Source organism: Pelophylax lessonae (genome assembly GCF_965119305.1).
Source record: "Pelophylax lessonae genome assembly, chromosome: 2".
Lineage (NCBI taxonomy): Eukaryota > Metazoa > Chordata > Amphibia > Anura > Ranidae > Pelophylax > Pelophylax lessonae.
Window position 1 is genome coordinate 663991793 of NC_138769.1, and position 15080 is coordinate 664006872.

Sequence of the window (15080 nt, forward strand, 5' to 3'; positions counted from 1 at the left end):
AAATAAAAATGATACTCACCTAGTTGGATGCAGTATCGATCCAATGCTGCATCTGTCCCCCACCAGCTCTAAGACTGAGAATTGAACAATCAAACACTGATGATCGCTGAGCTCTTGGTCTTCAGGCTGCAGTCTCTGGCTCTCTACTCTATCCCTCCAGCGCTAACTGGAGCGCTGGGCTGTGTGGTCTGTGCCAGCTGTAGGTCCAGGCTGCTGGGTGGATTTTGACCTAATGGTCAGCATCTTTTCAGAGCCTGGACCGGCTCTGTGACATGTGGCCTGAAATCGGGTCACAGGAGTGAAAAACAAACTGCACTCCTGTGATCCATGGGAGAAGTACAGCCAAAAAAACCTTTGGCTATACTCCTGCTTTAATTGCTGGTCTTAGTGATTTGTACTGGTGAGGAAGCACTGCTACAATTCACTTGTCTGACATGGCATTAATTGTATACTGACAAGTGCAACCACGCATGTGCAGCTCAGTGTACAAATCTCAGCATGCTATGGCTAATTGCTAGAACAAAATGACTCCCTTGAGCATGCTCAGAAGTTGGCCCTGGCCAATAGGGAAGGCTGAAGATTCTGGACCTAGAAGCAGAGTGGGAGAAACTGGCAGTGATAACGGAGAGTGCATTTTGCACGGCTGAAGGAGAGCACCCTGTGCGATAGGGTTGCCACCTGTCCGGCTATCATCTAAACATTCCTGGGTTTTGAATCCTCTGTCCAGGTTTCAGTGCAGCTGAAACCCGGACACATTATTCAGACCCAACTGAGAAAAAGTTCCTATAATGCACTGAGAGTCTACCTGGATGTAAACTTTGTAAGGCATCTATTGACAGGACCGCGGTCTGTGTTTGGAAGTGTTCCGTAAAGAGCTCTGTGTTCACCCTTGTACAGCCATGTACTAGGGTCCTTCGGGAGAGGCTGGGCGATCCATGTTCCACAGACATGACTGACAAAAAAGGTGAGACCTCTGGCTGCTTTGTTTTTCCCTGTTCACGGGGTTCTGTGCTTTTCCCGGTTTCTTTGCTGTTCCTTGGTTCTTCCACTGTTTGTGCAGGTCTTTACAGTACCTGGAGACAGGGTAGAGAAGAGTATTGCACTGTACCTGGGATCCTTTGCTGTTCCCAGGGTTCATCTGCTGTTCACTGGGTCTTCTGCTGTTTGTGAAATTCTGCACTGTACCTGGGGTCGTCTACTGTTCCCAGGATTCTGTCCTATTCCTGGTTCCTCTACTGTTCCCAGTTCCTGTGCTGTTCTTTGGGTCTTCTTCTTTTTATGGAGTGCTGTTCAGTGCCCAGGGTCTTCTGCTGTTCCGAGGGTTCTGCGCTGTATCTGGGATCATCCACTCTTCCTGGGGATCATCTGGGGTCCCTGTGCTTTTTACGCTTCATCTGCTGTTCACTGGGTCTTCAGCTGTTTGTAGGGTTCTGCACTGTACCCAGGGTTGTCCACTGTTTCTGGTTCCTCAACTGTTTGTGCAGTTCTACACTGTTCCCCGGGTTCTGCATTGTAACTGGGGGTAGTCCACTGTTCCTTGGGGTTCTAAGCAGTTCCCTGGGGGTTATGCACAGTTTCCGGGGACACCCACTGTTCCGTCTTCCTCTGCTGTTTCCCTCTAGTCCCATCTCCAGTCCCCCTGGACTCGTTCTGCTTAACTGCTTTTTTTAACCATCTCTATTCTGTTACTGTGTCTCCATGGTGATGGCTTCGAGCCATCTCCCACTCCCGGAAGTATTGCAGAAAGCCGACTCCCGGTGTTCTGCCGAAAACTCCAACTTGCCGAGATGTCCAACTACATTATTTCCAGTGAGTGTACCCCAGGAATAATTGGAGATTTTGACCACTTGGTGTTTTACTACCGAAGTGTAAAGGCTGCAGGTGTTGTGTGAAAAAGCCAAGTGGTCGAAATCTCCATTTATTCCTGGTGTACACTCACCAGAAATAACGTCATTGGAGATCTCAGCAAGTTGGAGTTTTCGGCAGATATCGGTTTAAATGAGGTGAGCCGTGCAGCACGACACTGACCCCTGTATTATAAAGGGGGATGACAGTGTTCAGGTTTGGCCTGAAGAAAAAGTGGCAACCCTAGTGTGGGATAAGTCTACCATACTGTGCGGACATGCTTTGTTTACTTCCACAGTAAAGTAATACTAAACCTATTAACGTTTTTTACCTTAATGCAAACGTTTTCAGGTTCCCTGTGCCCCCCCATGTAAAGGGGAGTAGAGGGAAGAAAAGATCAGCATTTTGCAATGCTGCATCTATTCTCTCCTTTTTTCCTCTTCACACAGCACTCAAGCAGCAGCAGAAGCCATTGACTCTTCCTGATGTCAATCAAATGCAGTGAAGAGGAAGTGGGGAACAGGCCTAAGTTCCACTGTGTAAGCCTAAGGAGCGGGGCTCCATAGACACACAGGTTGGGAGCGAGCATGCATCGTTTGTCCCCAAAGCAAACGGCTTGCTATGGGGACACACAAAAGAAGAAGAGGAGCCAAGAACGCCGACAGTGACCAGAGAAGAGGGAGATTGGGGCTGTGCAAAACCAATGCACAGAGCAGGTCAGTATAACATGTTTGTTTATTTTAATTTTTTTTTAAATCTGACTTTAGTAACACTTTAAGGGATGAGCCCGATGTTCAGTTCATGGTTATTGCTTTCCCTTTCTAGCTTTTTTTTCCTAATTCCTAAAACATGGACAGGGTCACTTTAAACATACAAAGACTAATATTTTGCATATGCTTTAGAGAAAGTATTAATATCTGTTTGAGAAGGAAGAAATGATAAACGGTAATTTAAATCACCAGACATTTTTTTTTGATCAACTTTAAGGCCAGAGAGTAAAGCTTCCCCTCGTAAGTCTTTATTAATTCCAATGAAGTATTGGATGTGGTGCTAACTACCAAGCTCGACCAGAACCACGACTTTGATAGATTTATGAAGACTCAGCCATGAGATACTGCACCTCCCCTACTTGAGTTCATATATACAAGGCGCATCAACAGTGCTTATAAATATACTGATCAATGAACTGTGCAATAATTAGAGGCCGTGAAAGAAGAAGGAAGACTTTAGGGCATGTGAACAAAGGCAGCTTTGCTAATTGGAGGCTGTTTAGAAGCAGGCAGCATCTTGTACATTACTGAGAGTCATTAACGCTCCATTTCTTATTATTGCAGAAATAGATGAAGCTGCTTTAAGTTTCCTCCAAGGCCTAGTTTACACCGAGAGGTTTTCTGCATCAAGTAAGATGTAACTGGTTGTTGCCTGGCTGTGTTAGCACCACTTGTTAGAATGGTCATAAAAAGCCTGAGAAAGGATTGCTTGCAATTATTAAAGCGGAGTTCCACCCTAGTTATACATTTTTTTATAAAAATACCCCCGGGACAGTCAGGGCTAGCACATTCCACAATGGCTAGCCTCTGATCTGTCCCGGGTTGCACTTACCTTTCAGGAGAAATACTTACCTTGAAATTGTCTTCTCCAGCGCTGCCATCTCGGGTGTGGGCAGCTTGAAGCCAGCGCGATCCTCTTCCGCGTCCTCTTCGGTCCTCTTCCTCCTTCTTCGGTCCCACGATGCACTGCAGCGGCCCCGACGTCACTTCCGGGTCGCGCGCGTCATCCCTCCACAGCTTCTGGGCATGCCCAGAAGCTGTTTAGAAGGGAATGACGCGCGCGCCCCGGAACTGACGTCGGGGCCGGTGCAGGCGCAATGATTCCTGGGAGCGATGACGTTCAGCTCCCAGGAATCATTGCAAAAGCCAGGAAGTGACGAATCGCCGTGGCCGCCGAGGGGAGGAAGAAGGAAGTAAGGTGAGTATATTTTCTCTAAAAGGTAAGTGAAAAAAAAAAAAAATTGCGATTATCCATTTGTTTTTCAGGTGACCGGGAGCGAGAAGATGGAGGTAAGTATAAATTTCGGGTGGAACTCCGCTTTAAGTGGTTTCTGATAAGGGCAATAATGAGTGTCTATTGTTTCACTCCAAAAAAAAAATCTCCCTGGGAATGGGCCTCATTCCTTGCTACGAAGAGGAGGAGAGGATCATGTGTACTTCTGTCACGGTCAGGATTGTGTATGCACACATCAATTTTCTACTTTCCTAAAGACAGTGCAAGGCCTTATACTGTTGTGAATGTTTTTCTTTTATTAAAGCCAGCTTTGATATCACTTAAAATCAGGGCTTAACAAATCCCAGGCGCCAGGTCGCCATGGCGACTAGAAATTGCACCCTGGCGCGTGGGCTTCTGTCAGCACATTCACTATTGGCACCAGCCATGAGCAAGTCGCATTACTGGGTAGGGGGGCGTGCACACATCTTACTGGTTCATTTACATGCCGATCACAGGTTTCCGGCCAATGATTCATGTTCGGGACCTGACTATCATCAGAGCGAGTAACAGGAGAGAGATCTGTGTTATAAACAACACAAATCTCTCTACTGACAGCGGGGATGTGCCGTTTTTTGCCGGTAAAACAGTACACCGTGCAGTTACATTACTAGGCACACAGTTAACCCTTTAATTGCCCCAGATGTTAAACCCTTCCCAGCCAGTGTCATTAGTACAGTGTGAGTTCATTTTATTAGCACTGATCACTGTATTAGTGTCACCGGTGATGTTAGTGTCAGTTAGCCAAAGTCAGAATGGCTGCTTTACTATCACAGTCCCGCCATAAGTCGCTGATCGCCATCATTACTAGTATAATAGAAAAAAAAAAATCCAGTATATATACCGTCATTTGTACACACTATAATTTTCATGCAAACGAATTAATATACACTTATTGGGATTTTTTTTAACCAAAGACATGTAGCAGAAAACATATTGGCCAAAATTTATAAAGAAATTATATTTTTTTTCATGGGGTATGTTTTAGGCCCTGTTCACACCTGAGCGTTTTTCAGCTCGTAAAACGCTCATCTCTGAAGTCTCAAAACGCCCAACAAGCAAAATCCCATTCATTTCATGGGCGCTGTTCACATCTGAGCGTTGTGTCGCCTGAAGCAAAACGCCTGAAGCTCAAAAAAGTACATGAGCTTCTTTTTGGCAGATTACAAGCGTTTTTGTTAGAGGTCAATGCCTTCCTCCAAACAACTGCAAAAAAACACCTTAAAAAATGCCTAAAAATTACTAAAAAAACACCAAAAAAACTGCCTGAAAATGAGACGCTCAGGTGTGAATGGTGCCTTATACCAAAAAGTAAAAAATATTGTTTTTTTTTCTTTAAAATTTTCGGTTATTTTCGTTTATGGTGCAAAAAATAAAAAAGCCAGTGGTGGTCATATACCACCAAAAGAAAGCTCTATTTGTCTAAAAAAAAAATTAATTTGTGCAGCCTTGCATGACTGAGCAATTGTCAGTTAAAGTAACGCAGCGCTGTATTGCAAAAAAGCTTTGTTAGTTTAAAAAATGGCTCCTAACTTTTTAGCTGGCTCCTAGATTAAAAGCAAATTTGTCAAGCTCTCCTTTTAATAGTTATTTTGGGCCAAGCCGGTTAAAACCAACTATTTCCTTCACTAAGAAATGCAGTTGCTGTTAGCGCTGCATAAACTGTACGTAGTATCAGCTCTATACAGTATACGGCACTGTTTTTAAGGGTTTTTTTTAAAGTACAAATGCCTAAAGAATGTTTTTTGGCTGGAGTTCAGCTTTAAATATAGACAAAAAGCAGTGTGAAAACTTCCCGTTCAAGCTGGGATCAGCATTGCTCAGCCAATTACAGGAAGCTTTGTATTTTTATGACTCTATACAAGACTTCTTCTAATTGGCTGAGGTGGATAGGCAGTCGAATGAAGCCAAGATCTCTACCACAGCCAGAGGAACCCTTGTATTAATTCATAAAAATACAAGGAAATAGCTTGGCCAAAACTAACTTTTTTTATTTACCCCTACACGTCAACAGTACGCAAATATGCAGCCTCTCGGCGGGTGGGCCTCATATTAACGTACCACACTGCAAACACAGCTGTGCCCTGCATGCTCCCGTCACAGTTACCAGTGGCTAACGGAAAGCTCCTGATCACTGCTTGGGATTGGGAGCTTTCCAATCATGTAACCACCACCATGCCAGCCAATCACGGCGGTCACATGATCATAAACCCCGCCCCCTATCCCGGCATCCTAAACCCCTTAAGGGATGGGAGTCGCCACCGCAAAGAGGTTAAAGCAGGGTTTCACAAACAGGTTGCTAGGGACTTCTTGAGCAATGACCAATTTTTGCCTCTTAGATAAGTTCCCACTGATACCAATTATCTTTTTAGATATCTGTAAGGGGGTAATTCTTCCCAATGACCAAAAGTGTAAGGAGCATTCTTCCCACTGACTATCAGACTAATGTATCATCAGTTGGAGATATAGTCATTTTTAGCGGGGGTTCCCTGAGACCAGAAAGTTATTTCAAGGGTTCCTCTGTGCTGAAAAGATTGAGAAAGTCTGATTTGAAGTGATAGAAAAGTTTGAAAGCCCAACTACAGGTACAGCTATTTTTAATTTTTGAATATATTTAAAGCTGATCTCCAACTTTACTGTCACTTTAACTAGTTTGTTTGGGCCGAGGCGACCAAATGAACTATTTTCTACACAAACAGAAGTGTGCGCTAGGCACACTGTATTAACTTTATGTAGCCTCAGCTACATCCAGTATATAGTGTTGTGTTCGACAGTGGGACGAGAACTTCCCTTTCCACAACCGGAACAAAACTTAGTTGAGCTGAGTGCTGCTTAGCCATTCATGGACAGCTTTGTACTCTCTGAATGAATACAAAATCATCCTCTGACTGGCTGAGTTTATCCGCCACCTCTATGAATCAGCCAATCCCAGGAAGCTTTGTATTCATTCATAAAATAAAAGACTCCCTGTGAATGGCTGACAGTTCCGGCTAGAGTACACAAATAACAAACAGCAGGACACTTGCTCTGTAGCTCTTCCATTTCGAAAACATCTTACACCAGCGACCAGTTCACACTTTTTTGATGAACCTTTTTTGAACTACCGTGCTGCATTGCACTGTTTTGCAAAAAGTCCAGTATGCGGTACTTGCATGTTTTATTTTTCCTGCTCTCATTAAAGCCTACCGAGTGGGATCCACCAACACTACAGCACAATGCATGTTACGGATGCATTCACATCTGAGTGTAACGTCTTTGAGCTTTTTTCTGGCTTTTTTTCGCACATTTTTATACAGCGTTTGTGAGTCAGGGCACTTTTTTATTAGCCAATAGAGAAAACTATCATCTGTTGCATAATTTGTTGCTAGGTTTTTTAGCTTTTATTTTTTTTTTTTATTATTATTATTCACTTATTATTATTATTATTTTTTTTTTAGGGTAAAGTTAGGTTAGGGTTAGGATTAGGGGTTAGGGTTTGGGTTAGGGATTCATATTTTATTTATTGTCTTATTATTACTTATTAATGTTTTTGTTAGGGTGTTCCTACTACTACTAATATTAATAATAATAAATTAATAAATAAAATATAAACACACAAATACATAAAAATAATCATAAATAAATAAATACTATGTAATAATGAATAAATTAATGAATAATTAACCCCCAACCTTAAAGTGGATTTAAACCCCATTCATGAAATCTGACCTGGGCACATATTTCTGTAGTGTTTACTCATCTCTTTCCAAAGCCCTAAGACCCGTGTCTTTCTGCTGCTCCGTTCCTCTGTTATAAGCATGATAACTTCTGACAAGCTCTCCGACACAGAAGATAACAGCAGCTGAAAATTTGTGTCAGGGAGGTAACAGAGACAGATAAGCAGAGAGCTTGTCTATTCCAGTACAGCTCTGCAAGTTTCTTCCTCTGCATATGTGGAGAGGGGTTATGTGCCTTGCCTCCAATCAGCTCACACACAGTATATATGCCTAGACTCCCCTCCCACTGCTGAAACAGGAAGAAAAATTTGTAAAACGATGTGCACTTTCTAAAGAGTCTAGAAAGCTGAAGAAAGCAGATATACTTGTAAGGACCCTTTCACACAACTGAACCGATCGGGCCACCCATTGACCTCTATTGGGAGGCGGATATCAGCGAACATGTGGCCGCTGACGTCTTATCCGACAAATACCGCTGAAAACAGATGTATGGTGATACGTTCGCCATCCGTCCAGCGAGTCGGATCGGATGAGATCGGATGAAAACAGGTAGGCGGTCCATTTTCATCCGATATCCCCATAGAGGAGAGCAGGACTCTGACAAATCTATCTCTGCAAAGTGAGCAGAGAGGGACCTGTCATCCGCCTGCGTAGCGGGGATAAGCGGAGCAATCCCTGCTGAGCAAGCGGAGTCCATCAAAACATCCGCCCAGTGTGAAAGGGGTCTAAAACGTATGTAAGGAGATTTGATTCATCTCTGTGTATCATCTGAGGCTGTTCACTTCACTGGGTATATGTAAGGGTCTACATCCATTTTAACCCCTAACCCTTAAAAAATATATTAATAATAATAAAACAATAATACTAAACACCCTAACCCAAACACAAAATAAATAAATTATTATTATTATTAATAATAATAATAATAATAATAATAATATAATAATATAGTTTTTGTTGGGTTTGTGTGTTTATTTATTCATTTATTTAGTTTTTTTTTTTAAAGGTTAGAGGTTAATTTTTATTTATTTATTTATTATTACATATATACCATGCAATGTACGTCTTCCATGTACAATGGTAGAGCTTCCTAGAAGTAGATTTCCTAGCTTTCAACAATGTAGGAACCACCGACTCAGATAAACCCTTATCCTTCAGCACCTGGCATTCAACAGCCAAGCCGTCAAAGCCAGCGACTGTAAAGCAGGATGGAAGATCGGTCCTTGGGACAGCAGATTCTTCCTGAGAGGAAGGTTCCAAGGAACGTCGGCGATCAGCCGCATCAGATCGGCGTACCAAGCCTGGTGAGGCCAGTCTGAAGCCACTAAGATGACCCGAATCCCTTCTGCCTCGATCCTGCGGAGAAGTCTTGGCAGAAGCTTAAGAGGAGGAAAGGCGTGGAATGCTCACTGGACAACCCTGAAGACGATCTGTCCAATGGTCCAGACACAGTCTGATCACTCCGGGTTCCAAGACATTGATCGGTAGTCTGGACTCTTCCCTGAGCAGAATGCTTGCCGAGGAGGCCTCCCCAGCCGGACAGGCTGGCATCCATGGTGACCACTGTCCAATACAAGGGGAGGAAGGATTTGCCCAGCCAAAGCACCAGAGAACGAAGCCACCATATCAGGGACTCCTTTGTTCCCTGACTCAGCCAGATCTGATTGTCCAGAGACTGCAGAGTCTTGTCCCATTTAGTCAGAATCTCCCTTTGCAGGGACCGAGTATGGAACTGTGCAAACGGAACCCCCTCGAAGGTGGACACTATCAGGCCCAGCACCCACATGCAAGTCCGGAGGGATGACCATCTGCTGGAAAGCAGAAGACGAATTGCATAGACTAAAAATGTTCCAAATAGACCATGGAAAAAAGAAAGGTTAAATGGTGGACGAATTTCAGCCTGCAATTTCTGGAGTTTGTCCAGAGGAAGCAGCACTCTGGCAAAGGCCGAGTCCAGAATTAGGCCCAGATAGTCCAGCTTCGTGGACGGAACTAGAGCAGGCTTCTAAAAATTCAGAATCCAGCCAAACTGTAGCGATCCCTGACGGCATAACAAGGCTAGCACGTGGCTAACACTTTTGTGATGACCCGAGGAGCAGAAGCGAGACATAAGGGTAATGCCACAAACTAATAATGTTCCTCTCCCACAGCAAAGCAGAGAAAACTTTTGCAACCGCACAAAGCAGTTTATTTAGTGCCTTGAAGTCGAGGATTGAACGCACTTTGCCTTCCTTCCTGGGAACTGTGAACAGGTTTCAGTAAAACCCCTGAAAACGTTCTGGAGTCGGAACCGGGACAATCACCCCTTGAAGTAACAGGTCTTGTACCGCCCCAAACAGGCCCTGCAAGCAGTCTGGGGACAGGCGCTGAAAGGAAAAAACCTTGCTGGAGGAAAGGAGCAAAACTCGATTTTGTAGCTGGACCGAATTACTTTGTGGACCCACCAGGGCTCTCGGCTTTCCGGGCCAGGTTCGTTTGGATCCTCGAGGAGGCCTTGAAGGGCTTTGAGCCCTTGTCAGTTGACGAGGGAAGAAAAAAATTCTTATGAGCCGAGAAGGAAGGCCCACGTCTACGACGAGGTTCCTTACTCTTAGTAGTCTGTGGAAGAAAAGTACTCTTACCCCCCGTGAGACCTTTAATGGTGTCATCCCGGGTAACTCCAAAGAGGCGATCTGATTGGAAAGGAAAATCAGTCAAGGCCTTTTTTCAGAAGTATGGACCGCAGAGCAGCACTTGAGACAAAAGAAATGCTGAAGGACCACTGCCAAAACAGAGCCGAGCCACAAGGGGAGCCAAAGAGGCATCGCTGATAAACTGCAGCCCTTTGACCAGCTAGTCTGCCAGGTCGGCAAAGGCAGGGGGGGAGCTGTTCTCCCTCCAGGTCACGGCGTAAGAGCTTAGTCCACTCGGTCAGAGCTTGCGACACCAGGGCAATGGTGAATACTAGGCTCATTGCAGAACCAGCCAGAGTGTACATATTGTGGACCACAGCCTCCACCTTCCTGTCAGCCGGATCCTTAAAGGCCGGAGACTCTTCAACCGGAATCATGGTTGCCTTGTTTAATCTGGAAACCGGAGGGTCCACCACCTGTAGAACAGTCCACTTCTTAAGAAGGGACTCTTCATAGGGGTAACGCCTAGTAAAGCGCTTAAGGACCCCACGGGAACGCTTTGGTCATCCCCAAACTTTAGCGATAATTCTGTTAAAATTGGCCGGGAAAGGAAACACCTTTACAGCTCTGGATGGCTTGTGAGTGCCAAAGGGAACCTGCGCCTCCGTCGCAGCTGCGTCCTCCATCTTCAGGACCTCACGCACAGATACAATCAGTGCATCCACCAGTGCCTCTTTGTGCACGGTTGCAGACGTGGGGGAACCATCCTCACTATCAGAGGATTCCGGGCGCAAGGTTGCAGACTCAGTAGGGTGACCCACGTCCGCGGCGGCCATTTTAGATTCAGGATCTACTGAGATAGATGAGGCAGAGGAAGGCGAGGGGCGCTTGTTGCCAGCCCTTCGCCAAAAGCCACCTCCACCCAGGACACAAAAAAACTCCAGGGCCGCCGTCAGTGCATTGATGTATGGTCGGGACCCAGAGGGCCCCGCTGCCTCAGAGAGGGGATCAGGTGGGGAGATGTGCTCCAAAGACTCCATGAGTCACCAGAGGGACCACACAAAAAGTGTAAAAACACTGCAAAGGGACAACCCCCACTGCGCTGGCAGCACCACCCGGTCGCCAGGCACAAGCACCTAGCGATCCTCAGCAGAGAGGGAGAGGACACCACCAGACTCACCACTCAGCAGAAACAGGCACCTTCAGCCACCAGGATAATCTGCACTACACTTGTGGCGATCAGGAAGTGAAAGGATCCAGGAGTCAGCACCAGGGGGATGAGGAGGGGCTCCCACCGCCAAAATCACCACCCACAGGGCTCCACTGTTATGGCCGTCGTTATTTTCAATGGCAAACCACAGCAAAATGGCCGCCGGACTACACAAACATGGCCGCCGTGTATAGAAACACACAGGCTACATCAAAATGGCAGCCCCGCGCGGCACCATGAGGCTTACAGGGACCCAGGAGGGAACCTAGGCCTCAAGGACCGATCCAGGCAGGACGGGGGGCCCTGGCAGGAGCCCCCACCAGGTACAACCTCCACCCACGCACAGGGGGGACTGGAAAGGGGGTTGCCTGACCGGAAGGAGGGGGAACCCGGGGATTCGACCGTCCCAAGGAGGGGCCCACGTCTACCCCAAAACCCTCCAGGAGGGAACTACTCACCATACCAGGAACCAGGCGGGCACCTCTCCAGACAGAACCTCTCTCCATCAGAGTGGGGGGCTATGTCGCGGCCGACTTAGCGCAGAGCTGAGGTCTGTGCGCGCTCACTGGCCAAACTGGGATGACCACTGGATCTAGATTATCCAGCCCAGTCCGGCAGTTAATTGTAGATCTCGCAGGAAAATTCCAGGAGAAAGATATTCTATCTAAAAAGGAAAAAAATTGCTAGGACCAAAGATCCCAGCAGGGAACTAGGTCCTTACTCCTGACTAGGCAGAAAAAAACTGAGTGCCTATAGCAGAGAGAGGGAGTATACCCCCTGGGACTGCCCATGGGCGTAGCCACAATTTTTTTCTGCCTAGTGTCCTACTCCTGCAGGGGGCAGTATAACCCAATGGTTAAGACTATCAGGAGCTGTGTCACTCAATGAACGAAAGAGAACATTTATTTTTTCTCTTCCAGCATTGTGGAGCTTCGAGCTTCAAGCTACAAAACGCTGAGGTGTGAATAAGATCTAACACAGAGGACACAGCACATTACCACAATGTGACCAAAAATTATGTTTAAAACAGCGAATATATTTGCTATAAGATTATTGGATTCAAAGAGTCATGCACTAACCAGCATGCAATGGTTAGCAGAATAATGCTCAGTTTAGTGCATTTGATGGTTTGATCTATTGATGTTCATAAGAGATGAGCTTTCCAAACATGTCAGTGTGTTAGTCCATCCACCCACACCTTGGTTTTATGCTCAGTTTAAAAGGATAAAAACTAGACACGTCTGATCCTCAGCCATACATAATCCTCTCTGATGTGCACACCATAGCTGACAACCGACAGCAGTTACGGAGCTCTTTGTAAATACCATCAGGCTGGGTCAGTAAAAGATCCATCATAGCGGAACACATGTGAATCCACATCACTACAGTGTGCATAGAACCGATTTTAGGCATGTTTAGGCATTGCATTTTTGAAAGACCTAATTTCAACTAACCTGAGTTTCAAAATACTGTACATGTCAATGCACTCAAAATGCAGCAAGCAGGACTTTTTTCCAATATGTGTTAATTTAACTAAATGGTGCCAAAGGACGTTATTAAAAATAGTGGATCTTCTCACCTGCATGCATTGTACCTGCCCTAGCAAATACTGTACAGAGAAAGGCAGCCCTCCGACAAAAAGGGCCTGTTGTATCTGGGTTGCATTAAGTACAGAGGGCAGAGCTCAGGATTACACTACGTACAGAGTGCAGAGATCAGAAGTGCGTTATGTGTAGAGTGTAGGGTTCAAGGGTGCACTAACTACAGAGTTCAGGGTTCAAGGGTGTGCTATGTACAGATTGCAGGGTTTAGGGGTACGCTAGAAGGCTTCTGTGTTTGTTTGCAAGTGACAGCGGGGATAGGGAGCGGAGGGTGAGAGCCGGAGGTGGTGGAATGGATTTCCATCACGAGGGTCACATGACAAGGCCTTGCTGGCCAGATTCAATTCAAGGGAAACAAATCGATTGATCAGATATCATTTTGCTTTGATCTAACTTGAGTAAATCAAAACTTCAACAAAAGCTAAGCAAAACATTTTTTTTTTTTATAATGTATCTGGATAAGTGTTACTGGTGTTCATTGAATGAGGTAGAATTCAGATATCCCACTGTTAGGAATAACTGCCTTTAGACAATGCAGTTACAATTAGGGGTATAAAGTATGTAACACACAGCATAGCATTAGTGTGGAATATGTAACATACTGCTCAGCACTCAGAATGGGGCAGTCTGCAGTATTTCAAGTCCACAGTTTACAGAGTGAAGCAATATGAATGATATCTCTAAGGCCCCTTTCACACGACTGTTCTGATTAGGTCCACCTGTCAGTTTTTTAGGTGGACCTGATTGGATGGTTCATTCAAGCTATGGACCTAGCGGGTGTAAACAGACTTGAGTACGCTTACATCTGTCTACGTCTGATCCGATCTGGTCCACTAAAAACAAACAGGAATGGGATTCCATCCTCCTTTGTGTCGAAGGATCAGATTGGAGGGTAGTTGGGTGTAAATTAACTGTGGAGTCAATTAACAACCGGCTACCCATAGAGCAGAGCGGGCTGTGTCTGTGTCCCCCCCTGCATAAACTGAGTGGACACGGACCTCTCATCCACCACTATGCTCTAATCAGCAGAGCATCTGCGAGAAGATCCCCTGCTGATCAATACAGAGTCCGCCCCGTGTGAAAGGGGAATAAAGCTGCCCACACGCTGATTGAAATTCCGCTGGTCTAGCAGGGACTGGACATATTTAGATCAGTGTGTGGATTCCCTGATTGACAGAAATCAATTGTTTGGAAAATTGGCTTGGAAAGTTTTCCATCGTTTTTTTAGACCCCTGATGTTCCGCCTGCCCTCCATTGACTCCATGGTTTTCAGAAAGGCTTTAATAAGAAAGCCAGCAGTTGGCTTGAGTAGTATGCTTAACCACTTGCTTGCTGGGTACTTAAACCCCTTTCCTGCCCAGGCCAATTTTCATCTTTCAGTGCTGTCACTGCGTGGTCATGCTACACTGTACTCATATGAAACTTTTATCGTTTTTTTTCACACAAATAGAGCTCTCTTTTGATGGTATTTAATCACTAATGGGGATTTCATTTTTTGCCAAACAAAAAAGATCTAAAATTTTGAAAACAAAAACATGTTTCATAGTTTGTTCATGCTCATGAGGCTGCACTGATGGGCACTGATAGGCAGCACTGAAGGACACTGATAGGTGGCATTGATAGGTGGCACTAATGGGCACTGGTAAGTGACACTTATAGGCAACACTGATAAGTGGCACTGATGATAAGGCACTAATAGGTGGTACTGGTGAGCAATGATAGGTGGCACTGGTGTGCACTGTTTAGCAGTGCTGGTATGCACTGGTAGGTGCCACTGGTGGGCACTGGTAGGTGCCTCTGGTGGGCACTGCTTAGCAACAGTGGGTCTGGAGTGTGCGGGACCGATTTCCTGTTTACTCTAGACAGTAATCGGCTTTTTTTTTTTTTTTTTTTATCCTCATGCTGTTTCCTAGACTCGCTCATCACAGAGCGAGTAGCGCGCGCCCCGCACGGACGCCCTCTCTGCAATTTAGGCCCACGCTGTAGCTGTCTTTCGGCTATAGCAAGGGCGGCAAGAGGTTAACCTCTTGAGGACAGCCCACATGCATTGTAC

General features: G+C 45.5%; 2 protein-coding genes across 3 annotated transcripts in view; one reads left to right on the forward strand and one right to left on the reverse strand.

Annotated features, from left to right (window-relative positions):
* Nucleotides 1–15080, reverse strand: part of ELMOD1 (ELMO domain containing 1) — a 235826-nt gene that overhangs the window by 189637 nt on the left and 31109 nt on the right. The gene's annotated exons all lie outside the window — the stretch shown is intronic.
* LOC309548235 (hydroperoxide isomerase ALOXE3-like) overlaps nt 1788–15080 on the forward strand; it is a gene marked incomplete at both ends in the record, with an annotated part of 173004 nt that continues 159711 nt past the window's right edge. The window contains 2 exons of the mRNA XM_082248187.1: nt 1788–1881; nt 3180–3245. Coding sequence (XP_082104313.1) covers nt 1788–1881; nt 3180–3245 — 160 coding nt within the window. The remainder of the gene's footprint in view (nt 1882–3179; nt 3246–15080) is intronic.